Source organism: Ictalurus furcatus, chromosome 10, assembly GCF_023375685.1.
Source record: "Ictalurus furcatus strain D&B chromosome 10, Billie_1.0, whole genome shotgun sequence".
NCBI lineage: Eukaryota > Metazoa > Chordata > Actinopteri > Siluriformes > Ictaluridae > Ictalurus > Ictalurus furcatus.
Genome location: NC_071264.1, coordinates 18,475,162 through 18,501,901, shown reverse-complemented (window position 1 = coordinate 18,501,901; position 26,740 = coordinate 18,475,162). Strand labels below are relative to the sequence as shown.

The window sequence follows — 26,740 nt, the reverse complement described above, 5'->3', positions numbered from 1 at the left end:
TATCATTAACATTACCGTGGTAAGATAAAAAGCAATATGAAACAATAACAACAACAATCTGGCTGAAGAAAGCACAGTTTTCACAGGTATGTGTATAGCAGTGTTGATTGGGTTTTTAAACACTCTGTTAAACACATCACTTCTGTAGGCGTTCAGTTAGAGACTAAAGCTTATCTTTTTTTCAATGCACAATATGTGTTAATCGTCTGCTAGCCCTTATCAGTGTTCTGAACACAGCACGAGGGTTAACTGCAGATTTTTGTTAAGTGGGGTGTGTCTCAAAGCAGTAGTCATATCTATGTGTTTTAAACCCCCAGCACTTAATATACACAAGCCACTTGTACTTGCACCACACACGCTATCACATCTGTGTCACTGCTATACTGAGAATAAATCACCATCCCAACTATATCTGCTCAGTGGTGGCCTATGGTGCTCCATTTCCTTTTTCAGTGCTGTGTAGTGCTGACTTACAGTCTGGGGCGGCAGAATGGTACAGGAGATTGCGTTCCCACCTCAGAGATCCAGGATCACCAATTTGATCCTTTACTGTCTGTGTGTTTTTTCCACATGATCTCTCATGTCGGTGTGGGTTTCCTCCAGGTTCTCCAGCTTCCTACCAAAAACATGCCCCTAAATGGACTGGACACACAAAATCACGCCTGTTTGTGAATTTGTGCATGTGCATGGTGTCCTGACATGGACCAGCATCCTATGCAGTCTGTATTCCAGCCTGAGGCCCAGTGTTCCCAGGATGGGCTCTGGATCCACTGCCACCCTGACCAGGATTAAGTGCTTATTAAAGATGAATGAATCAATAATGTATTCCACTGCCCATGCTACTCTTATCACTGACCAGGATAAAGCAATTACTGGAGAGGAACAAATGAATGAATATTAAAAAAAACTACTCCAGCAATGACCAAAACATTGTGTGTTACAGTATATTTTGACAGATTTGTCTACTCTTGCTAAGGATGAAGCTAGTTCACCAGTCAACAGGCCAAACAGCTAGCTATTTTGGCTTTATTGTATATACAGAGGCCATTTTATTAGTTTCATGAGTATATATAAAGACCATTAAACAGTTTATTACTCTGCACAAATCATTCTGATGGCCTAACGTGACATACTAATCACTTTTCCTCTAGCTAAAACCGTCACACTGGTTCAGAAACTGTTAAACGCTCACAGCGCAACGTCATGACGTCACGACGCAGCGTTGCCTCACGCGCCCTATTTTTTTTTTAAAGCGTTAAGCATGTTGTTTGAGAGAGCGGAGGTTCAGACGTCACCACCTGTAGCTACAGTTTATGTTTATTTACATACTTATTTTTTAAATAATTGTAATCTGTTAAATGGATTTACAGCGAGTTATCTTTAAAATACAGCCGGCTTTTTATTAAAAAAAAAAAAAAAAAACACACAATGTGGACTGAAAGCGGATCAGCAGCAGCAGGCGGATTCCCACAGAGCCTGGGGTTATTTAGGATTTGTATTGCTTTTATTTCATCTGAAATTATTTACAGATTATAGTGTTCCTGACAGAGATGTGGATGGTTAATGAAGCGACTGGGCGGCGATATAACGGGAAATAGAGCATCGCCATTTATTTGGGACATTAAAACAGTTCATGTGCGGTATTTAATCTTCACCGACCTTTTATTTCAGCTTAACTCCTTTTACTGCTGTCCATCCTCGTAATTATTAGGTGTTTTTGCTATTTAACATTAATTTCAAGACAGTGGAGATGCCATAAAGCATCCAGACTGTTAGAACTATTAGAAGCTGGATGTCTGTGTCACTGTTATCTCTGACCTTTATTTGCAGCCCAGTTATATAAATAAAAAAAAGGTGTGTGCTTATATAATATAATATAATATAATATAATATAATATAATATAATATTAGATAAATACCCGCTTTTAAATTCAAGGGCATACGGATTTAGGAGGCTTACTGTGAAGTTAAATAGCTTAAAGCCTCAATTTCTGGTTCACTAAGAAAGGATTAAATTCACTCCCAACACCACATTTGACACCTGAAAAGTCTGCACAGAGCTCCAGGAGTGTTAGAAAGCATGGCAGGTGTGTCAGTGGAGGAGCCCATGCCGGGATACTTGCAGCTCTTCTCCACAGCTGGTAGCGTTTTGTTGGATGCCTATAGAGACTGTAAAGACTGTGGCATCGAACTGTCTGTACAGACACTGCTGGATCATGCACACCTCACACCGACAGAAATCGTGCTCTTCTTCCTCTGCGTGGTGATTTGGACCAGTCTGAGATGGGCACTGACTTATCACCTGTTTGTGGTACGTTACTGTATGGTCAGTATGTCTGATGTCTGATGAACGCACAATTATTAATAAGACCTGGTCATGAGCTGATTTTTTTGTTGTTGTTAGAGTAAAGAGATTACAAAACTCTGCAGGAGCAGATGTGAGCTGCTGCAATGCTAATTTTACGCTTCCTTATTTTGGATATGTGGATATGGATATAGATTGTATATGTTTTTTTCTCTGGCAAGTTATACGATATATCCCAATCATTACTGCAGTAAAGCATTACTGCTTATTATTATTATTATTATTATTATTATTATTATTATTATTACTGAGGACGTTTCAAAATATTGCCCATACCCTGGTGTTTCATTGAAGTTTTCCATATAAAACAGTAACAGTCATAAAATCAACAGATAAGTGAATGACTACAGTAAAAGAAAGTAAAACATAATATTTTATGACACATGCAACGAAGAAATAGAGATTCACTAAGATATCAAATGAAATAAAAACTTTTTTAATTAATCAATAAATAATTCTTGTTTGTTGAAGTACGAAATTAAAAGGCACCTTTTCCAGAATTGGAAAATTCTACTAATTTTTAAAAAATAATATGGTTACTCTGATGGCATAAGTAAGAGCACGTCAGACATTTTCCATTTTCATAGTAGAGTTAATGGACTTTAAAAATGCAAACACCAAAAGTTCTGAAAATGATGTGAAACATGGTGGTGATAGCATCATGTTCATAGTTATTCTTGGCTTCTTGGTTGTTTTTCTGACTAATCCTCTCTTTACCCCATCACTGACTTTTGGTGGATGATCTATTTTAGGCATTTATTGTATAGATGTGCCATATTCTTTCCATTTTTTTAAGTAATGGATTAAATGGCGCTGTGCTGGATGTTCAAAATTTGTGAGGTTTTTTTCAGCATTGAGTTTATTTGTTTAAATCCTTGACATCTTAATTGTGTTGTTTTTGGCAGCATTACTTGTGTTGTTCTCATGGAACACATGTTTTGTGTATTATTAAAATAATCTGACCGACAGAACTATCTCTTGGCCTGGTCCAACTTGGGGAAACATTTGCTGTTTCTTTTGTGACTTTGCTGTAAACTGTGATCAAAGTTTAGGTGGTTATGCTGCTTAATTAGTCTCAGGACATGCATGGTGATATGCACAAGTGCACATGCAGCAGAGCTTCCTGAACACGGAGCACTGCTTCATTAACTTTGTAGGCCTGCAGACAGAGAGGATCATGGGAGGATGTGGCAGTTATCTCAGGCCTTCTCATACAACCATGACAACCATCTGCATCCTTCATTTTGCACTGAGGTTTTTCCTAGCTCTTTGTTTTTTATTAGGATTAAATAAAAAATAAAAAATCCATACCTGAGCGATCACTTTCTCACTAAATATTTGAAACGGTTTGGTAATGCTACCCGGATGTCTAGCACTGCATCTTTATTAAACAGCATCCGAGCTGGAGAGAGTGAGCAGTGATACATGAGATTGTGTTGCAGATAATGTGTGTGCGTGGTATGTGCATAGTAAGTAGTTCAAGGCTCCTCAGTTTAATGAGTTACCTGAGCACTTTGACCAGTGTCTCAGTGGCATTGACATTTATCACAGCTCATAAAGATCACTAGTTACTGCATTGTCTTATCCTGTAAATGTCATCTTCGGGAGATAATACATACAACATGAATCATTTTACAGGCATCTATATTGCTATGATTGTGTAGATTTGTGTGTACTGTATACATGCTATACTGTTTCATTAATACCAGAAATATTTAATCAGTTTGTCCAGTAGTTTGTTAGTGTTGACTGTAGATGGGATGGTTCTGCATTAAAAAGCAACTGCTGACATGTGTTTACTTGGATATTACTTTTAAAATTCTTTCTTTCTTTTTTTTTATTGTTGTTGACATCTGATAATGTTACACCTGTTGTCTGACTAAATACAACAAAAGTGCTCTGAACAATGTGAAATTTGCATTTTAAAAAATTCAACTGGTATTCTATGTGTGAAATATTCTAAAGTAGTAATAATGTTTTATAAACAGTATTTTAAAAAAAATAATTTAGCATCTTCCTCATACACTAGGCTGCATTACAATTACAAAAAAAGAAAATATAAAGACAAAAATAATAATAGAAAATAAACAATAAAATGTCAGACAAAAAGAGATGGATAAAAAATAGACAAATTGACAAAAATGGACATAAAAAACAGCATAGGCTGACAAAAAAAAGAGATGAACAAAAATAAGACAGACAAACAAAAAATAGCAGAAAAACCCAGGAGGATGAACAAAAACACAGACGGACACAAATTCATCTGCGGTCATGCGCAACAGATCTCTGAATCCAGTATACCATCCATCAATTTTTTGTGTGAGGATGAGGGGGTCAAATATAGGCACAATAATAAGGAAAAAATTATGGAAAAAGTCACATTATATACAGCTCTTTTTTTGTGTGTTTTTGTTTTTTGGAGAAAGTAGGATTTGGGGATCGGGCACACTCGTGGGGAGCGGGCACACCGCTATGTCCACCAAACAAAAGTCGCGTAGTATGCACAGGGCTGCTATTTTGTGTTTTTGAAAGTTGTGCAGTGTTCATTCAGCTTAAGCACCCTCCTTACAATTTGGAACATGTTAGTAGTCACTGTAATTTGGAGAGTCCATGTATTGAAAATGGTAGTTTATTGTATGTAATCAGTTTTTGGCACATGTCCCTATCCCTATTTATCTGGGTTTATCCAGTGCTCAGAAAACTGAAATCAGTTTTGGTGACTCAGGTGTTAAAGGTTTGTATATATTGCCGCAACAAATCCACTCAGGATGGTGGCCTTTAGATCACTGCTGTTTTATCATAGATATGAGTCTTGGGATACAAAGGGCAACTAGGGAAAGTGCACATGTAGTAATCTTATGGCTCCTAGATGCTCATGCAAACATGAAACATTCAAGATTGTGGGGGAAAAAGTTTTCTGTATCTTGGTGGACACTTGGTGAGAATTTGGTGAGAATTTATATTCTCAGGACAGTTTCATGGAGCCAAGTTGTTTTTATATAACACACTGAACTACATAATTTCGGCAATAATGGCACATGAAACATTCTCACGTCTGATTGGTCAGAAGGTGTTGATTGGTTTTCTATAACAGCAGCTCTGACAGTAGCGCGGCTGCAAATCACATGTTTATATTAATGCACTTGTTCTATTATGTTATCATTTGTACGGTGCACACGCCACATGAATAGTTTTTTTTCTATTAAAATGTGTTCAACATATTGCTGATATGGTGAAGTTTTGTGTAAGGAGAAATGTGTTTACTGACATTTATGGAAGGACAATGTCAGCGCTTTGTAACAGTCAGTGCTAAAGCTGTCACTTTACGTTTTCTGGCAACAGAGGGGTTTATGCTTTGTGGTTTCTCTGTAACATTACAAGTTGCATTTTTGTCTTATTAAATTAGTAAGAGTTATATGTAACTATAAATAGATAAAAAGTATGTGCCATTGTTCAATAAATAAAAATTGCAATTGTCAGCAAATGTTGTAAGAGAAATGAAATACTTCTGGATGTGCTGTTATTGGAAAAATAAACACCTTTGATACAGTAACTCCACTTCATCACCTCACCCATTCGTTGATTTATTTTCCGATAACAGCAGAACAATTATAGTCCCTTGTTATTAAACAGACGGCCAAACATCTCTGCTTGATTTGACCAATAGCCCTTTGAGTTACCGTCTATTTTTTGGAACACAACATTCAATTTGCATTGAATTTGTTAATGTAAAAAGTATTCGTCCTTGTGGCTGTGACAAGACAGTGATGGAATGGGAGTGACAGGCTGAAAAGGCTGAAGGACTCGTTGATCCGTCTGCTGTCTTGTTTCTCTTCCGAGTTTCGGGAAAATTATTTCCAAAGTAGACCATGCCGGCCAAATGTTAACGTCCCTTTTTGATCGTATTAAAAAAGGGTGCCCTTGAGTTTGCCAAACACAAGCTTTAAAAAGCAAAACATGTGATGGCCTGAAGTAACCTGCGGCATTTAGTGTGAAAGTCCACCAAAGATCACGCACCTGTGTGTTTGTATTGATCCGTTGAAATTGAAAATGGGAGATGACTTGTAATAACCTTTTGCATTTCGTGTGACTGCCCACCCAATCCCACATTGCAATGTGTGTACGTTTCTCAATGAGTTGTCATTAGTAGGTTGTGGTTTAGTCTTAGCAGTGGTTCCTTCAGCAAAATGCAAAATCCTTACTGCTTAAAAACCAGCACCTGTCCATTTGCATAGGTTTTCCATATTGGGCACTAGTTGGAACATCACAATGGTGTGTGATGACGGAGATGCGCACAAAGGATCCGATACTCTACATCTGTATCAACCAATGCCTGCCTGAAACTCTGGTTTGTTATCAGATTTGACATCTCTTCAAATTCAGATACAGTATTTTATTTTGTGACAGTGTGTAATGTTGAATGACATGGTACAGGTTTTTGCAAGTGATTACTAAAGCATGGGTATATAGAGACTTCAAAGCACTTCTGTAAGTCACTCTGGATAAGGGTGTATGCCAAATGCCATACATGTAAATACAAATGTAAAGCACCACCTCTGTGGTGCGTCACAAAACATGGCAATCATAGCTTTAAAATCAACCGTGTTGTGCCAGACTTTGCCCCTGAAACTTGTAGTTCGGGTACATTTTGATTGGTGCTTGAGGAATTTATATAGAAATTCTTTGTTCTCCTAGGCATGTTGGTTATGTATTATTGTTTCCAAAGTTCATATTTAAAAAAATTTTGGGGCTCCGAAATGGCCCAAGTTTGAATGCTAACAATGGCATATTATCATTGGCTGAGAGGATAAGTGTCTGGCTTTCATTACTCCCATCAATCAGGGCAACACTAGCTTATTAGTTAATACTATTGCAAGTATTCCTACTACTGTATAACAAGCACGATCAGCTCAAAAAGCTAGTTTCATGTGTCTTAGAGAGGTTATCTTTTGTCTTCCCAGGGTTCGTAGCTGTGGTTCGTAGGAAGTGAGAAATAGCAACGACGAAATTAGGAGAAATTTGATTAAAAATCCCCCCAAAAAACCTTCTTTAGTGAAAAACAGAGGATTTCTAACAACATGTCCTGATAGAGGGATCAGTAGGTTTGTTTACCTCGCTCTCTCTCTCTGTAGTCAAAGTGGTGGCCATCGCTAAACTTCCATTTAAGCTGAGACCACAAACACAAACAATCAGGCCAGTAAACGTCCGGCACTTCCTGCCATTACAGTATGTAATGATCCTGATTCTGTAAGGCTCGTGGAGACCTGTGGAACTTTATAGAGACTGTACTATTTCTTGTGCAGATGTGCTGTTCATATAGTAACCATTGTTTTACTTGAGTTTAGTGCAATATTTGGTTGCATCACCTGTCTTGCATATCATAGTTAGTCATAGTGTATGATCAGATGGTTACCTCAACATTGTATTTTTCAAAATATCAACTGAAATGCATTTTTCTTTTTGCTTAGCAAGCCACCTTTCCTCAGAGCCACTCTTTTTCATCTTGAATGTAATAAATACTGTCAATTTAAGATTTTATGTAGATAGATAGATAGACAGATCAATCAGTTGATCGGTAGTTCGATTGTTCAGTGGTTCACTTTATTCATCCCAGATGTAAATTCACACTGAAATGTTATTCTCAAAAATATCTTTCTAAAGCACTTTTCAGACTGGACTAGTTTTACTTAGGGAGGTGGAGTAATGTAGTTATTACCAGAGTATCTCTGGGATTTTAGTCCTGTCCAAATCCATCACATCAGCAATTTTTAAGGACCAAGTGTGCATCCGTCTGGAAAGATTATGCCATATTTCACCTTCTATAGGTAGGGTGTCTACCCCAGGAAGTGTTTTTCAACTTTAAAACTTAAAAGTTGGAATGATACAATATAGATGACCTTTAAAACATGTCAGAGAAGCGATTCTTCTGGTGCTGTTAGGTAAGTTATTGAGTTCCTAGCACAGGTTATGATCATGTGGCCTACTAATCATCAAACACAACTTGCATGGCCATGCTCAGTACATCAGTCACTTATAATAAAGGTGCATCTGTAGTGATGTGTGAGTAGTGTGACGATTTGTAGTGTGATGAGCAGAGATCCTGTGTAACTCAATTATAATTACTACAGACATATGTCTCGAAATCTAATCTAGAACTGATTAGGGGATTTGACCTTTTTGCTTCCTTTTGTTTTTGTTATATGAACTAAAAAGAAACTTTTGTAAAAAAAAAATTATACAAAATTATTTTAATATTGACACCCCTAGTGACCACATGAGAGTGATTTAAATATGGTAATTGACTGAACGAATAAATGAAAGGGAAGGTAAGCTTCTCTCCTCTGCAATTACAGTAGTTTTGGTTTCAGTTCACATTGCCTGAGGTATAAACCTGGAGCCATTGTGCTGTTCACTAAACCATCAGCTTATGTTGCACTGTCTGTGTATTATTAATGACAAACAATGAAACAAAGAGGGCTTTGCCAGATTGCCTCCACTTGCTAACAGGTGTAATGATTGATTCAAATACCAGCTGCATGTGGTCACTTGGCAGATGTATTTGAGTATCTTCATTGTTACAGAGAAATGATGGTGTGTTGCTTATAAAGACAAGTTGTTGAAAACCAATGCTATGCTTCCCTTTAAACATTTAACCAGTGCAACTTATGATCAATTTCTCTAAGGTTATACAAGGGTTTAGCTCCAGGTTTGTTGGTGTTTTCTAGAGTGCATTTGTATTTCTGTAGAATGTTGGTGTAGGTTGGAGAGCATTGTTGTTTGCTGGAGATGATGGTGTTGTTTGGAGAGAGCATCAGTGTTGGATGCAGTGCAATCATGTTGGCTGGAGAGTATACGTATTGGTAGGAGAAAATTGTGGTGTTAGATGGAGAGTGTAAGTGTCAGTTTAGGAGCAGTGGTGTTTGATGGGAAGCCTTGGTGTATACTGGATAGTGTTGGTGTTGGTTGGAGAGTATTGGTGTTTGATGAAGTGCAACAGTACTGAATGAAGAGAGTTGGTCTTTGTTTGAGGGAATTGGTGTTTGAGGAAAAGTATTGATGTTGGATTGAGAGCATCAACATTTGGAGAGCATTGGTGTTTGCTGAAGATTGTTTTTGTTGAACAGCTTTGATGTTAAATGGATGATGTTTTCTGGAGAACAGTGACTCTGATGCAGAGCATTGGTATTTAACAAATATTGTGTTTTGATGGAGAGTGTCGGTGTTTGATGGTGAACATTGGTCTTTGATGGATACTGTTAGTGTAAATCACCAGAAGTCACCATACAAACGGGTCAGTAAATGTCAGGATTTATGTGTTTTGTCTTGCTGTGGTCCTTCCATACTTAGGGTATGACTGAGAAGCGTTAGATCTTTATCAGATCTGGGGTTTTCCTCTTTTAACCTAAATGGCCAACAAATCATCAAAAGCTCAATTATTCACAGGAAACAGTTCCAACAAAGTGATTGCTGTTGATATTTTGCAGTGGAATGTTTTTTTTTGGCTCAGCCCTTTAAAAGGACAAATGTGTGTATACTGTTTTGTGTTTGACTAAGATGACTTGGATCACAATAAGCTGCATTACGCAGCATTTTTTAGCATGCTGATCTGTTCATGTCTGCTCTGAAGATCACACGCAAAGGCTGAGAGAAATGTCTTGTTGAGGCTGCATTGGTTGCTGTGGAAACTGTATGTTTCACAGAGGAAATGTCATTTTGGCAGAGAGGAAGTAGACCAACTACTGTGAGGTTTCTGTACACCAGCAGCCATGCTGTTTATCTGAACTCCACATATTTATAGCAGAGATTACATCTGGTGAGAGTTGCATGAAGATGAAACCACCTGTCCGCTGCAGTTTTGTTTTGGCCATCAGATTCTTCAGAACTGCAGATGGAGCTATTAAAATTTCATGACAATTTCCATGACTGCAGGAAGAGGATTGCATCCGCAAAGTACTGACAGCATAAACTACAGCAACACGGGAGTTGTACATAAATATGAAGTACATAAACTAATGATAGAACACTAGGATGAGGAAGATCTGCTTAGGAAAATAGAAATAAGAAGCATGATACCATTAAATAAATCGAGGGTTGAGGATGCTGAGTTTAGCATGCTAGTGAAACCAATGTGATGCTTGGAATGAATCGACTTAGGCATGCCTTGTTTGTAACAACCAATCAAATCACAGGGTTGTTTGTGTAACGTTTCATGGTGAGTGAAGTCTCTGCATGAGGTTTATGCTTATGTCATATTGTTCAAGAAAAACAGCCAAATGTTGTTTCAGCATGAAGCATGCTGAGGCCTTATGTCTTTAGACTCACTTAATGTGTGGCCAACTGTGGTGTAACTGCCTGAACTTGACAGTTGCCATACTTTCCCACTGCAAAAAAGAGTTCTTTCGTTCAGCTTTTATAACCTGCTTAAGAGGTAAAATCAGTTTTGCAGAGAATATGGATTGCATTGACTAGTCAACTATTACATACATTAGTTGTCATTGTGGGGATGTGGCAAAAAAAACAGCGAGGCAGATGGTAAAGCAAGCAGCAAAATGTACTTGATTATTCTGAAAAAAATATTTCAGACTAGCTGAAGTCGAGTCTACAGACAACAACACAAGACTATGCTGTTTTATTTTGCTTTAATGTACACTTTGATATCACTTTGCATGATGTGAAGAGGTTGGAGCGAGATCACACAAGATACTCGGATAATTTAGTGTCAGATCAGTGGCACATGCTGGCTCAAAGAGGCTGATCCATACTCACTACTGAGGCAGGAGTTGAATGTGGTGGGAAAACCTCCCAGACACTGCTGTAGACATAACATCCTCCATCCATCATTACTCTATAAGGAGTTCCAGCACCATGCTGCATGCTCTTAGTTTCATTGTTAGCTCAAATATCATTGAAGCTTGAAATGTAATTTTCAAATTAAACAGTGTAAAATCAGTTTTTGCTATGGAAAAGATGACAATTTACTACTTATATGCTTATGAATAAGTGTGACAACTTTTAAAATTTACTAATCAACATCTAGCACAGAATGAGGCCTAATAATGAAGTTCTTACTATATAAGAACTGACAGTTGGGTTATCTTTGCTCAGCAACAGTGATTAAGCGTGAGTGTGTGTTTATAAGATGGAGCTGGAGTGTAAGGTGATGTAGGGGGTATGAGGAGTCATTGATGACAGCTGGTCTCTATAAATTCCCCCAGCATGATGGGCTGCATTTAGCATTTAGGATCAGCATTTAGCCCTCTCGCCCTGTTGCACAAAAACAGCCGGCTGTCTGAACCAATCAGAGACATTGCCACTTCAAAGTGGACCATCTCTCAGACTTATTATTTTGCTCCTTATTTACAAGAGTGGTGTCACACGATGCCTTAGTGTGGTTTTGTGGCATCCCTGGCATCCCTGGCCTCCGTTCACCCATGCACAACACTAATTGTTGAAGGGAAATTGGAGACCAGGTAAATGGGATAGAGAATGCTTCATTGATGTAAATAGTTATCATTCATGTCTCTGATTATAATAGCCCTCTGTCTACATGTGACACTGGGCAGAGCATAGACTATCACAGAGAGATAAGAATGAAGCACTGTAACGAAACTGTACAACCTTAAAGCTTCCACCAGGAAACGCATCCATGACTTTTCTATCCTAAACATGCCCATATACTACTTCTAAGGTCTGACATTGCAAATAGATTCACCACATTTGTTAACTGGCTATGAGTACGGTCTAATTTAACTGCTGCTAACTTCTTCCAAGAAAACTGTAAATAAATAAATAAATAAATAAAAGTTTCTTAATTCAATGATCGTTTCTTGAAATGAAAACGTCATTGTGTCTCCGTGTTCGAACACTGTCATCAAAAAGAAGTGCGTATACAAAGATGTACATGCTGAAACCCGCTAAAGTTTTAAACATTTGAATTTCAAACATGCTAAAATTACTATGCTTACGTCATATGGAAATCAGCTTGTGCCAAAATCGGGCACGCATAAACACAAACATTCTGTGAGTTTAAGGTAATATAGAGATTTTTCTTTCCATTAGCATATTTTGTTTAAGTTTCGCCATTGCCACTAACACTAGTGTCATCCTATACAATCCTTCTATTGGTGGATTTTAGATTTTATAACAGTGCTTACATTCTGAGATTTTAATGAAAATTTTATACTTGCAGCACATTTACGGCGTTTGGTAGATGCCCTTATCCAGAGCGACTTTTATCTCATTTATACAACCGAGCTGTTGAGGGTTAAGGGCCTTACTCAAGCGCCCAGCAGTGGCAGCTTGGCAGTGCTGGGATTTGAACTCACGACCGTCTGATCAGTAGTCCAATCCTCTTCTGATTAAACATTGACATTTTTAGATTATTAATTTGACCCAAACAAAGATTTCTTACAGTCAGTGACGTCTCAAATGGAATATTTCTGGCAGTAAAACAAAAATGAACAACATTACCATCACAACCTCTGATTTTAAAACACAAAATATCTGCTCTAAACATCTGGCTCCTTTGTATTTTTTCTCACTTAGCCAGCAGAAAAAAAGTGTTATGAATCGTGTCATACTTTTTCAGCAGTTTTTAGCACGTGAAGTACGTGCTGTGAGAGAAGGCTACTACCTTCCTGTTTTTGGTTTTTTCCTTCCCAGTTCCTTTCAAAGCAGAAGTACATGAAGATTTACTGAGCACCTCATCTCCAAGGTCCGTTTTGTAAGGTGCTGTTAGTAAGTAGTGTCCATTTACAGGAACCTGAGACCGGTTTGCAGTGTCGAAGAGCACTTTCACACCTGTTCGTCTGTTTCTAAAGAACGAATTAGAATGAAATCAGTTATTTTGGTTTGTTTTCTATTGATAATTACTCCTTTAGTAATTAAAGGAACCAAAAAGCAATAAAAAAAAAACATTGTCTGAGGTGTGTGTTGGGCTGAAAGTACCTTTGTAAAACTCTTTCCTTCATTGGTCAGACACTGGACACAGCTAAATAAATTATTAGATATATAAATAACTAGTTTAAAACATTTTTTTGTCACATACAGCATTTATGTACTTTTTTTGTTTTGCATGGCATTTCCACTATGTTACAGCGCTGTACTGTAACTCAGTTTAGCAACTCACACGTACAGAAGAAAAAAACCACAACCAAAAATACACAGCATGTTGATTCGCTTCCTGCAGCCGAGTCAATTCAGAGTCCCATCGCTTTCCCCACGACCAGGAGCTAACCAAGACTGACTTGCTCAGACGCTCTCAGACCTGGGTGTAATTGCTGTGTTCTCACCTGCCTAAAGACCCATGCTGACAGAGAGAACTCATCTGGCTTTCAGACTAAACACTGTGTATGTGAAAGCGCCCTAATATGCCTGTTGCATACGGCTTGGACAATGTCACAGTCTCTTAACATTGTTAACATATGTTTTAAACATTATGTCCAAATTTTCTGATTTGCCTTTTTGTTGTTTGGCCTGGATTTTGGCTAAGCTGTATGCTACATTGTTTTCACCTGTCGCTAATGTCAGAGTACATTATAGAGTACATATGACATAGCTTCATGGTTGTTAGAAAAATATTTTTTAAAAATTTAAGACTGATTGATCTGTAATGTATCTTGCAAAATTATTAGTTAGCTCTTATTTAGTTACTGTAAATTTGTTTTCAAAATTGTTAGAAAGGCTTTTCCCAAGATCCCAAGTCTGTTATTGGTGTCGTATATAGTAATGTTAAAAAAAAATAAGTAAAGTGCATGCTTCTACAATCAGAAAAAGATTGCACAAACTTGACCTGCATGGGAGGCATGCCAGGAAAAAGCCTTTGCAAGACTACAGTTTGCCAATGAGCATATAGGCAAGACCAGGCCTTTTGGAATAATGTGCTCTGTGCATATGAATCAAAGATAGAGTTGTTTGGCCATAGTAACAGCAGACATGTTTGGCGCAGACCAAAGACAGCTTTTCAGGAGAAGCATCACATTCCAGCTGTGAAGCACGGTGGTGGAAATGTTATGGCTTGGGGTTGCTTCGCTGCCTCAGGGACTGGACAGCCTGCATTCCTTGAATCAACTATGAATTCTGTATCATATCAAAGAGTGCTTGAAGATAATGTAAGGCTATCTGTATGAAATTTGAAGTTGAACCAAAAGTGGACCTTTCAACAGGATAATGATCCTAAGAACACTAAGGAATGGCTCAAAAAGAAGAAATGGAGGGGTATGGAATGGCCTAGTCAAAGCCTGGATTTGAATCCTATTGAAATGTTGAGGGGGGGATTTGAAATGAGCAGTACATGCAAGAAAACTCTTAAACAGCTGAAAGAATATTGCATGGAAGAGTGGTCAAAAATTCCAGCAAGCCTGGTGGACAATTAAGCAAAACATCTATAAGAAGTTATTTCTGCTAAAGGGGGCAATACTAGCTTCTGAGGCCAAGGGTGTACTTACTTTTTCCACAGAAGAATATCACATCTATTGATATTTCTGATAAATAAATGACTGAAAAAGCTCATTCTCCTTGTGGGTTTGTTCAAGTATATCAACATTATTTATAGGCACTGTTTCAAAGATTAGCAAATGTTTGCTTGTCCAAATATGTCAAAAATGCCAACAATTTCCATGATCTGTACTTTATTTTTTCACATGACTGTAGGTTTGACCATATTTTCTTCTGGAAGTATTCTTAAATGCTTAACAGATTACACTTAATAGTGTTAATATAGCATAAAAAAACTGCTATCTAGCATGAAATGCTAAGAATCTGCATCTTGTCTGTTGTAGCCATTCGCCCAGTGGTGTCGTCTCCATCCCAAAGATGTGGCGAAGATGCCAGAAAGTGCTTGGAAGCTGGTCTTCTACACGATGTTGTGGTCCTACACCACCTACCTGCTCTTCTATTGCAGCTACGGCTTCTTTCACAACCCTTCCTCTGTCTTTTACAGTAAGTTGATTTCATTTTCTGTAACCGCATGTATGACACCAAATGACATTGTAATACATTGTCGTTTCTATAGTAACGGCTCATTCACGGGGTGGATATTTCACATAAACTAGTGGTATCAGTAACTCTGCTTTATCACACCATGCAGTTGTTGATTATTTTCCTATAAGAGAGCGTTTTATTCCTTACGTGTATAGCTTTTATGTACATATACACATATCCAGACATCTGCCTTGATAGCATAAATGATTTTATAAACAAAACAAAAAAAACCACAGAGTTCCGGTCACTCTGCAGCATTCAGCGTTTACAGTTAAGGGTATGAGTAGTTATGGAAGTGTTTTGTATTGTGGTGGGAAAAATTGATTTAGTGTTGATGTTGAAAGCACTCTACTCTGCTTTCGGCTTGTGAGCTGGAGGAGGATCTGATCGATAAACATTAGCAGACTTAACCTGTGTGAATACACTAACAGCTTTTTAGACATCCTGTAGTCACTCTCATGTGAGGCACTCACATCGTCCTCACATAATGTTACACAGTCATTACTGATGATAATCTGTGGAGAATTGTCTTTGAAAGCTACAGAGATTTTTGCATCAAGTTCTTCATCTTTATCTCCTTTTTTGCTGTAGGGCTGAACGCTTCTGAGTAAAGTGAAACCATGGACACCAAAGAAATGTACATTTTAAATGAATATTTGTCAACTTTTTTTTCCCCATAACAAAACAAATGGTAAATATAAAAAAAATCCACAAGCTATGATTGAATTCAAAGACGTATTAAAACGAGACGAACTGGATGACCAGGTTGATTGGACAGGGTGATTGTTACAATCTTTTGGACTCTCGGTCATTTAGTACTTTAGTTGTATGTTTCAGGATTTACAGTAAGAACTATCATTTTAAAATTTCAATCTCTAATTCCTTCATGAAAGATATTTTATTTCAAAGAAAATTTGAGAGGGAGGAAAAAAACAGATTTCAAATATTTAGGTTTTAATTGGTTAAAATGTCTGTTGTCAACTAAATATAAAACCAACAGTAAGTATGCATTGATAGCATTCATTTTCGGACCGAGTACATTGTTTTTAGCTAATCCTTGATACCAATACTGATACAGAAATGAGTAGTGAGTACTTAGTGTTAATCAATCAGGGATGCCATGGAACATATTATTTAGCTCTTTAGCTCTTAAACACCTGAGTTTGCAGAGCAATAATAGTGAGTGTGGTCATTAAAAATCTTCTGCAAGTTGCCATGAAGAGCGAGGGGAAAGGAAGTCTCAGTGCTCATTTCTTGCAGAAGAGAAGTGCTCTCTCTCACATGCAACAGTTTCTTTGCACGCTTACGTCACTGCTTATGAGTGCAGCTAAATGGTCTAATTAACCAACAATTCAAGTAGTTTTCTGCAAAAAAGCACAAAAAAAATCAGCAAATTGAATCACAAATTTTGAAAAAAGCCGGAGCAAAATCAAGCATTTTTCACCGCAACAATAAAAAAAAAAACCTCCTGTAAGGACTGCCTGACACAAGCCATTATTGATGCATCCATAACTAACAGTAACAAGTAACTATGTAATCTTTTTGCTAACACGACAAGCTGCATTTTTTTTGTCTTATTGATTTCAAGAGTTACAAAAAAGAAAGGCTGGTGAGGGAACCACTGTTTATAGCTGCTATAATGTAAGTGAGAACATTAAATGTAACTACAGTCATGTGAAAAAATAAGTACACCCCATGGAAATGGGACACGCAAATATTTATCCTTTTTGAAACAGTGCCCATTAATAAAGCTGATGCACTCTATCAAATGACACATAAAATTGACATTTTTTAGTAATTTTTCACAATTTGAATTAAGAAAAAAAAACAGATCAGTCACATGGAAAAAGTAAGTACACCCCTATATTTATCACACCTTCAAATCCATAAAATTAGAATCAGGAGTTGAAGATTGGGTGCCAGTGATTAGAACCTGCTTAGTGAGTGCAGGTGGAACCTGTCTTATTTATACCCCTCTCATATCTAGTGTCTGGTGTTCCCTTTGTTATTGAGGTATGTGGTGTCATCATGCCAAGATCTAAAGAGTTCTGTAAGGCCTTCAGGAAAAAGTTGTGGATGCCTATAAGTCTGGCAAGGGATTGAAGATAATGTAAGGCCAACCGAAAGTGGACCTTTCAACAGGATAATGATCCTAAGCACACTAGCAAATCCACCAAGGAATGGCTCGAAAAGAAGAAATGAATGAATGAATTTTTTTGAACACGTTTATTGGAAAATTGGCATTGCTTTTATCTGTGTTCAATAAATCCTTAGAACGTGGTTCTTTGCCACCAACTCTGACACAAGCCACTATAGCTCTCCTTCTTAAGGAGGGTAAAGATCCAACCTCCTGTGGTTCCTATAGACCACTGTCTCTGTTTAATGCAGATGTAAAGGTGTTGGCAAAAGTAATTGCATCTCATTTAGAGAACGTGCTCCCTTATATTATATCTGAAAAGCAAAATTTTTTTTTTTAATACCCGTACACTCTAATCTAATTTATTCAAAGCATTTGCCTGAACTTCCTGAGATTGTAATGTGGGAGTGCTTGTTTGCAGTTTTGAGGAAATTTGTATTCCGGGATAAATTTATTTCTTGGATCCACCTCTTTTACTCATCCCCTAAAGCCAGTGTTCATACTAACAATATTCATTCTGATTATTTTGCTCTCGGACGAGGGTGTCGCCAAGGCTGTCCCTTATCGTCTTTGCTCTTTGCTGTCGCTATTGAGCCTCTGTCTATCGTTTAAGATCTCCTCACTTATTTAAAGGAATAGTCCGATACAGTGTCGAATATAAATTGTTGCTATATGCTGATGATATGTTATTGTATGTAACCGATCCTATTGAATCTATGCCTGTTGTTTTAGGTGTTCTGGAAACCTTCAGTTCAGTTTCAGGTTATAAATTAAATTTGGAGAAAAGCGATTGTTTCCCCGTCAATTCTGCAGCATTTTATCTCCAACAGTCAGATCTACCTTTTGAATTTAGTCAGTCAGGGTTTAAATACCTGGGTATTAATGTGGCACGTTCCTTGTCTAAACTTGCTCCCCTTATCTCAAAGGTTAAATGCAATGTTCAAAGTTGGGGTAATCGCCCCCTTTCTCTAATTGGCAGGATCAATGTTGTCAAAATGCATATATTACCGAAATTTCTTTTCTTATTTCAGATAATTCCTCATTTTCTGCCAAAACGATTCTTTGATTCATTGGATAAAATAATTAGTTATTTTATTTGGGGTGGGAAGTCAGCAAGGGTTCGTAAAAAATTATTGCAGAGATATAGATTTAGTGAAGGACTTGCATTACCCAATTTTCAATCCTTTATTCAGTTGATTGTAGTCCTTTAATTTTATTTTTTCTTATAGTGCTCTTTTTTATTATTATTATTATAACGTGAATTGTTTTGTATCTCTGTGACAGGAAGTATCTTTTTTCTTTAAAAAAATATTTGGGAAAAAAATAGGCACTGTTTCAAAGATGATCAAATGTTAGCTTGTCCAAATGTGTCAAAAAAGCCGACAATTCCCATGGGGTGTACTTATTTTTTCACATGACTGTATAAACATTACATCATTAGCAAATTTGCACTCTGTTCACTGCACTGTACAGTCTCAAATTACTTTAATCTATCTCTCTAGACTCATGTACACACATCATGCAATTTTCACTGTTTTTCATGCCTTATATATTATTTGCACTGTTCAGCTACCAGGCCATCTGCACATTTCAGATTACACTTTACTGACACCCTCCCTCGTTATCTCTTTTGCACTTCACACTTTACATTACATTTATTACATTTATTCACTTAGCAGACGCTTTTATCCAAAGCGACTTACAAATGAGAAAAATACAAGCAAAGCGATATATCAAGCAGAGAACAATACAAGTAGTGCTACCATACAAGATCCATTAATTGAGTTCCAGGAGAAGCAAAGTGCACAGAGTAGAGGTGTAAGTGCAAAAAATATTTTATTTATTTATTTATTTTTACACTTAATGCTACTTGTGGTTTTGTGCTTCTGGTTGGAGGCTAACTGCATTTCTTTGGCTTTGAACTTGTACTCTTCTCAATAAAATAATCTAAATTACTGTGGTATAAGTGAAACAGTGGGACTTCAGTGGGACTCATCAGACTATTCTGTCACTGATCATTTTCCTAGAACAGCCTGATACGGATTACTTTATTTCTTATTTAATATAATGGCTTACTTTATTAAGCATAGGATTTTGAAGAAATAACATTCCATGTGATCTTGATAGTGGTAAACCAGTCAAAACAAATACAGGCACTGCCGCTGACCCACTCACTTCCTCTTGTTACAGTTGTGTTTTTTTAGGTATTTCCTCAGAATGATTTAACTCTACAGCATGTACAGTTGAGGTCATAGGTTTATATATGCCTTGCAGAATCTGAAAATTTTATTTATTTTTTATTTTTATTTTAGTTTTAGTAATTAGAGATAATAAAAATTGCATTTTGTTTTTTGCAGATTCTACAAGGTGTACGTAAACTTATGACCTCAACTGTACATCTTCTTTACCAATCCTTCACAGATGAACTTTTGTTTAGTTTCAGATAGTCAATAATGTATTAATCTATGAATAATCGATCACTAGACTGGAAGAGCGGAATGCAGGTGCCTACGGACATCGCCATTGTCTATTTGATCCAGGGGAGCTTCTACGGCCACTCCATCTACGCCACAATATACATGGATGCGTGGAGGAAAGACTCCGCCGTCATGCTGTTGCATCACTTCATCACTCTGGCACTGATTGCATTCTCCTACGCCTTCAGGTCAGGAGAGAACTTAACGTGGAGGAGATAGAGAGCACAATTCACTGGTCCATGTCTTTTTTTTTTCACCAAATTTCTAATTTCCTGGCGGTGTGTTTGAAGAACAGACCTTGTCAGCCTATCCCACAGCTCTGTTGAATTCTAGATTCTGATTGGTCAGAAGGTGTTGATTTAATTTTTACATAACCGGTTCAAATCATTTTTATAATAACTGATCAGTCATAGGGACTTGTAAAGCAGATGCTCCACATAAACTGATTCAAAAGTGTGTAATCATTGAAATGGTAGTATTTTCTGTAAGGAAACGTTAGTTTAACATTTATGGAAGGAGTCTCCAGTGTCAGCGCTTTGTAACAGTCAAAAGTAAAACTGCAACTTCAAGTTTTCCGACATCTTCAGGACAGAGGCGTTTACACTTTGTGGTTTCTCAGTAAAATGACAAGCTGTGTTTGGCTTATTAAAATATAGCTGCTATAATGTAAGTGAGAACAGGAACTAGTTAGTTTCACAAATGTTCCATATCATTCAATATAACTATAAATAGATAATAAATACAATGTGTCAGTCGTTCTTTAATAAATAGAAATTGTAATCGATGTTAAATTGCTGTGGTATTAGAGGAAACAGTATGTTGGTAACAGTAGCTCCACTTCATTATACCATTTTAGTGTTGTCTTATTGTTTGTGGTGTTGTTATTCCATTACAGGATTTCCTTTTTTTATCTTATTATTTTATTTATTTATTTTTAAACATTTTAGACTTCGGTTATTAATTAGAGATATTTTTTTCCATTGCTAAACCATGGAGGTTGCAAACATTTGCACTCAGCTGTGTCTCAGACTCTGTACCACTACAATGTAATTTTAGGTTTACTTACATTGGTGTGTTTTTTTAACTTCCTCTCCTTAAAGGTATCACAATATCGGGCTCCTCGTGCTGTTCCTCCATGACATCAACGACATTCTGCTGGAGTTCACAAAACTCAACGTCTACTTCAAGATCCGTGGAGGAAAAAGCTACATGATCAATGATGTCCTGTCCAGCGTGGGCTTTCTGGGCTTTGGCATCACATGGTGAGGCCTGCACATGAAAAACACACACACACACACACACACACACACTTCCGATCTCCTTGTCAAGACAAAGTATAACTAAACATCTGTGAGATTTTGGTCAGAAGTCACCGAATCTAAAATCAGGACATCTGCTTACAGCTTCCAAATACACCACTGCAGGGGCGGTGCAAGGGCAGTGGTGTCCAAACTACAGCTATTTGTAGTCTGTGACCATTTTAAAATTGGGCCACGAGTTATCAAAAAATAAAATTGTCCCACTTATTCCCACACTTGCTTGTGAGTTACTCAGTCAGTCAACAGAGGTGGAAAAGAGAACCAAAAACATTATCCAAAAATTTGAACTTAGAAGAACAATAAGAAATGAGCAAAAGACACAGCAACAACACTTCAAAAGAATTACATTTTAATTCCGCAATGTCGAAGGTACATGCTGGTGCACATGATTGTACTTTGATTATCTGTCTTTGATTTCTACTGAACAAATGTATTTAAAAAATGTTTTTCATGAGTGATGTGGTGGTGTAATGAAGCAGAGTTACCATTACCACCCTGAAGTTGATTATTTTTCAATAACAGCATGTCCCATAGTGTTTTATTCCTCTAATACCACAGCAATTTGCCAACCTTTACAGTACATCATATTTAGGAACAATACATCATACATTTTTTCCATTTAAAGTTATGTTCAATGTTGTGGAATGTCCACGAAACAAGTTAGTTCCTGTTCTCACTTACATTACAGCAGCTATAAACAGTCATTCCCTCATCAGCCTCTCTTTGTCTCTCTCTTAAGCTGTGTTTATAGTTGTCTAATTAACTTTATCATGTTGGCAAGAAACTGTAAAGCATAAACTCCTCTGTCGTGAAGATGTCAGAAAGCTTAGTTACAGATTTACTTCTGACTGTCACTGGAGACTCCTTCCATAAATGTTTAATAAATACAGAAATTACAAAAAAATATGTTACCATATGTCAACAAGCACATTAATATAAAAATGTGATTTGCAGAAGCACTACTGTTAGGGGAAATTAATCCTATAAATAAAACTGTATATAAACTAAAAAAAAAGTGTATAAACTACACGACTCTGTAAGCTTGACTTAATGTAATTTCCAATTGGAGACATACAGTAGGAATACTTAATTTCATTTCTTTGGAGAATCCTGTATACGTCATTATTGCATTATTGTTGCTGTTGTTAAGCATTGTTTTAGTTCTAGAAGAAGATAGTTCACTTATCTTCTTTCTGACTTCTTTTGTTTTCTCCAGTTTGCTGTCTTTTTTTTATCTACCTCCTGCTGAGTTGCTGGTACTTCACGTAACCATGTGCTTGTCTCCTCTACAGGTTCTGCTTCCGACTGTACTGGTTCCCCCTCAAAGTGCTGTACGCCTCTTACGTCACCAGCCTGCAATCCGTCCCCAACATCCCTTTCTACTTTTTTTTCAACGCTCTGCTGTTTGCACTGCTGCTCATGAACATCTACTGGTTCCTGGTAAGACACTGTGGCTCTGAAATAACGCTGAATAATCAATCACTCTTCTATAAAAATTTGTCTAGATTGTGTAATTTAGCAAGTCCTTTCAAGTCGAAGGCCATCTGAGAGCACCTGATCATTAATGCAAAACACAAACCCAAATTTTACTATGCAAAATAATAAAATTTCAAATTTCTGGACAAACTCACTCCAGTGCATTCATATAATTAACCACCAACAAATCATGAATCACGTTTTCATCACACTCAGTGTAGACATGTTTGTGATTTGCAACACTAACACACTAAACTAGCCAGTGTTTATTTCAACTACTGGTTTGAATTGAATTTGACACACACAGATTTAACCTCAGTGACTTCAGGTATGCTAGTTCTAGCTAGCTAGTATTATATTAGCCTAACAAGACAAAACGACAAAAAGCAGTTTTACCAAGCGGATAAAACATTTTATCACGAAACAGTCACTGCAATAGAAAAGCTTGCTGTTACCAAGGTTGCTGTTTCTCCTTCATTGTTGGAGAAAGTTACTGTTATAATACTTATCTGTATAAGTATTATAACAGTAACTTTCTCCAACAACGAAGTTGTTAACATACAAACACAGATCAGAGAAGACGGGTCAGGTGTCTAACATGATGTGTCTAACATCAGGTGTCTAACAGGTGTCTATGCATGACCTCAGCATGATGTTCAGTTGGCTTCCACAAACAATATGGCACAATTCCAAGACTTTGAGGATTGTCAATTTGCTGCCTGTAGCAAAATAAAAGTAAAAAAAAAAACATTTTAACAGCACCCCAGGCAGTACTGGAGCACTCATACATGACTGACAGTACGAAACCAAAGGGAATATTCAATTCAGTACAATTTTATATGTATAATGCTTTTAACAATGGACATCGTCACAAAGCAGCTTTACAGAAATATATGAATGCAGGATATAAATTTTAAATTGATAAGTTTATCCCTATTGATTAAGCCAGAGGCTTTGATGGCAATGAGAAACTCCCTGAGACATTGTGAGGAAGAACTTGAGAGGAACCAGACTCAAAAGGGAACCCATTCTCATAAGTTTGCTGAGGCCTTTCTCTCACCTTGCCTCATGTAGCGTATAGCGTGCAACCGTTTTTAATCAATGCCGTTACATTTTGTCATATATATATATATATATATATATATATATATATATATATATATATATATATATACACACACATATTTGAGCAGTAGGGTGAATTTATTATTTAGTTATCATGTAGTCTCCATCATGGAAAAAATTGACAATTGTTAAATAACATTTTTCATTCTAAACATTTTTCATTTTCATCAGTAACTTCCAAATAACTGATAAGTTTGTTTGTTCTTCTTCACTTGTGGAGAAGTCTGTAGATGTTTACTTACTTGTGCATTTTCATCTTCAGCGATGTAGTGACTGCAAACTCATACACACGTTCTGCAAGTGTAGACCACACCATAAACTAAATGGTATGGAACGTTATTGTAGAACTGCAGTTGTCTGAAAACCTCTGAGAAACTCCATCTTGACGAGCAAAAGGAGCAGATGGGAATGAATAGGAAGGTTTATAAGTAAATATACATACACCTTTATACCACTGAATGTGAAATCAAAAATAGCCTAAAAGATAAACCAGGAGACCATAGAGAGCTACAATTCAAGGAAAACATTTTTCATTGTATTATGTTTAAACTTCTACTAGAAAAACAGTAAAGGGGAGGTTGTGTACATTTGGATTTTCTTTTTCCCTTCCAGAACTTTTGCTTTAGGGTCACATGACAATCATTAAGATCCAAAGGCTTGAATTTGTGTAAAGCAAGGAATTTCTCAACACTCAGCTGAACCGATAAAACTCCAGAGAAAGAGTGACACAATGTTTTCAAGATTAAAAAAGCAAGTTCCAGTAACCTTGAGTGATTACTCAGAGACAATTTACTGACCTGAATGAGTGAAAATCTTTACATACACATGATAAAAGATAAAGCTTGTATTATAGACTTGTTTGTCACTGATGCCTGGATGCACACGTGATTCCAATCATTCAGTCAGTTTGATTCAATTCAGTGAGAATGAGTTTTGCCTCGACACTCACTTTGTTCTATGAGAGAGATGAGAGAGATCACTCACTAAACTCAACCCCGTTTGTGTGTGCTGTGCAGTTCATCGTGCAGATGGTGGTGAAGGTTCTGACTGGGCAGATGAAGGGGATCAATGATGTACGCGAGTACGAAGAAGACGAGGTCCAGGAATCGATCAAGGCCGAGAAGCATGACTCAGGACATCAGCGCTCTGGAGATGGGTGAGTGGGGAAAAAAACAACGATTTCTCAGTCATTTTGTTTCAGGAGATGTGTGGGTATGTTAGGGTTAGTTTTGTTTGTGTATGTTTTTGCTCTGTTCTCAGAACGTCTGACACATGATTAGTGCTTTATTACCTGAATCAAGTGTACACTAAGCTGGAATAGCACATAAATATGGACTAAAGGTGGAGTCCTGCGGCTCTTTTCGACTAACAACATGCTAGTGCATAATGTGCAACCATTCCATGCTTGTTTGGGGGTTTGGGATGCTGTTTTGTCATGTTATGTTCAAGGCCATGTTTCCTTTACTGGGACTGACACATAAAGACCACATCTCCTTCAAGGGACCACCAGACACTGAGGCCATGCCTCTTTCACCAGAGCAATCAAACACAGAAGCCATGGCTGCGTTTGAAATCGCATACTGTGACTGCTTGGCCGTTGATACAGTACGTATAAATGTATAAAAGTAAAAATGTGTAGCATGAATACAATCCAGACATTCTACATCCGCCATGTTGGCACTGACATGTGACTTGTCATGAGCTGACGTCCTGCATTCCACCATTTTTGATTCTGACAGCAGCTCCACGCCAGTACCGTTGCCTTATGGGATAGTGCCGTGTCCATGGGTTCCCGACTGCAGAATCTCGGCAGAAGCAGTAGTTCATCTGGGTATTTCTCACCTACTGATTTATGAATACTGAGAATTCGGACATACTGCTCTTTTGGCATACTGTTTTCGCCTACTGTACAGTAGTGTAGTAGGGATATTCGGATGCAGCCAATACCTCCTTCACAGGGACTGACAACAAGAGGCCACGCATCTGTCACTGGAACTGATGGACATAGATGCCACACCTCCTTTACTGGGACTGATAGACAGGCCCTTAGGGCCATGCCTTCTTCACTGAGATTGATTGGCACTGAAGCCACCCCTCCTTCTGTGAGACTGACAGGCTTTGAGGCCATGCCTCCCTCACAGGGTCTGAACTCATAGGGTCTGATAGTCATAGATTATCATATTGTCTGATGGGGTCTCTTAGAGTCCCATAAAGTCCGATACAGTCTCAGGTTCTGATCGCGTTTGATATGGTCTTTTAGGGTCTGCCTGAGTCTGCCAGCATTTCAAGTCTGACAGAGTTTAATAGGATCTGGCTGTGTTTCACCAGCAGAACATACAGATAGGATTAAATTGCTGACTTGCGTGTAGCTGGCGTGAGGCCCGGCCTTTCTCACCTTCAAGTGAAATGATACACCAAGGACATTCACCTTATCCTCAACACTCTCTTTTCTCTCTCTCTCTCTCTTTCTCTCTCTCTCTCTCTCTCTCTCTCTCTCTCTCTCACTCTCTCTGTCTGTAGGAATCACGTGCAGAATGGAATCGGCAAGAAGCACCAATAACAGGCTCAGTACTGTCACCTGCTGGCCCTCTACAGCAATTACAAGGAACAAAAAAGGGCAGTTTGACTCTGGCACTCCGTCTTTACTACAGGAACAACAACAAAAATATCCCTGATCATTTTAGACTGTAATGTTGTTTTGGTTTTTTTTTGCCCTCATTTTAATAAAACTGTGAATATTGTTTTAGGGGATCCGTGTTTAAATGTTGCAAAAACGGGTAGAAGTGAAGGAAAAGTTTTATTGTTGTGTATAAGTCATTAATACCAACATGGGGCTGTTTAGATTCATTTTTAATTATAC

The 26,740-nt window shown here is 37.5% G+C and overlaps 1 protein-coding gene across 1 annotated transcript; it reads left to right on the top strand.

Annotated features, from left to right (window-relative positions):
- Positions 1-1,432: 1,432 nt before the first annotated feature.
- Positions 1,433-26,621, top strand: cers1 (ceramide synthase 1). Its single transcript, XM_053634404.1, has 7 exons — positions 1,433-2,311; positions 15,145-15,304; positions 19,968-20,148; positions 21,061-21,222; positions 22,572-22,719; positions 24,897-25,036; positions 26,401-26,621. The coding sequence occupies exons 1-7, from the start codon at positions 2,081-2,083 to the stop codon at positions 26,438-26,440; spliced, it is 1,062 nt and encodes a 353-aa protein (XP_053490379.1). The 5' UTR covers positions 1,433-2,080; the 3' UTR covers positions 26,441-26,621.
- Positions 26,622-26,740: the final 119 nt, after the last annotated feature.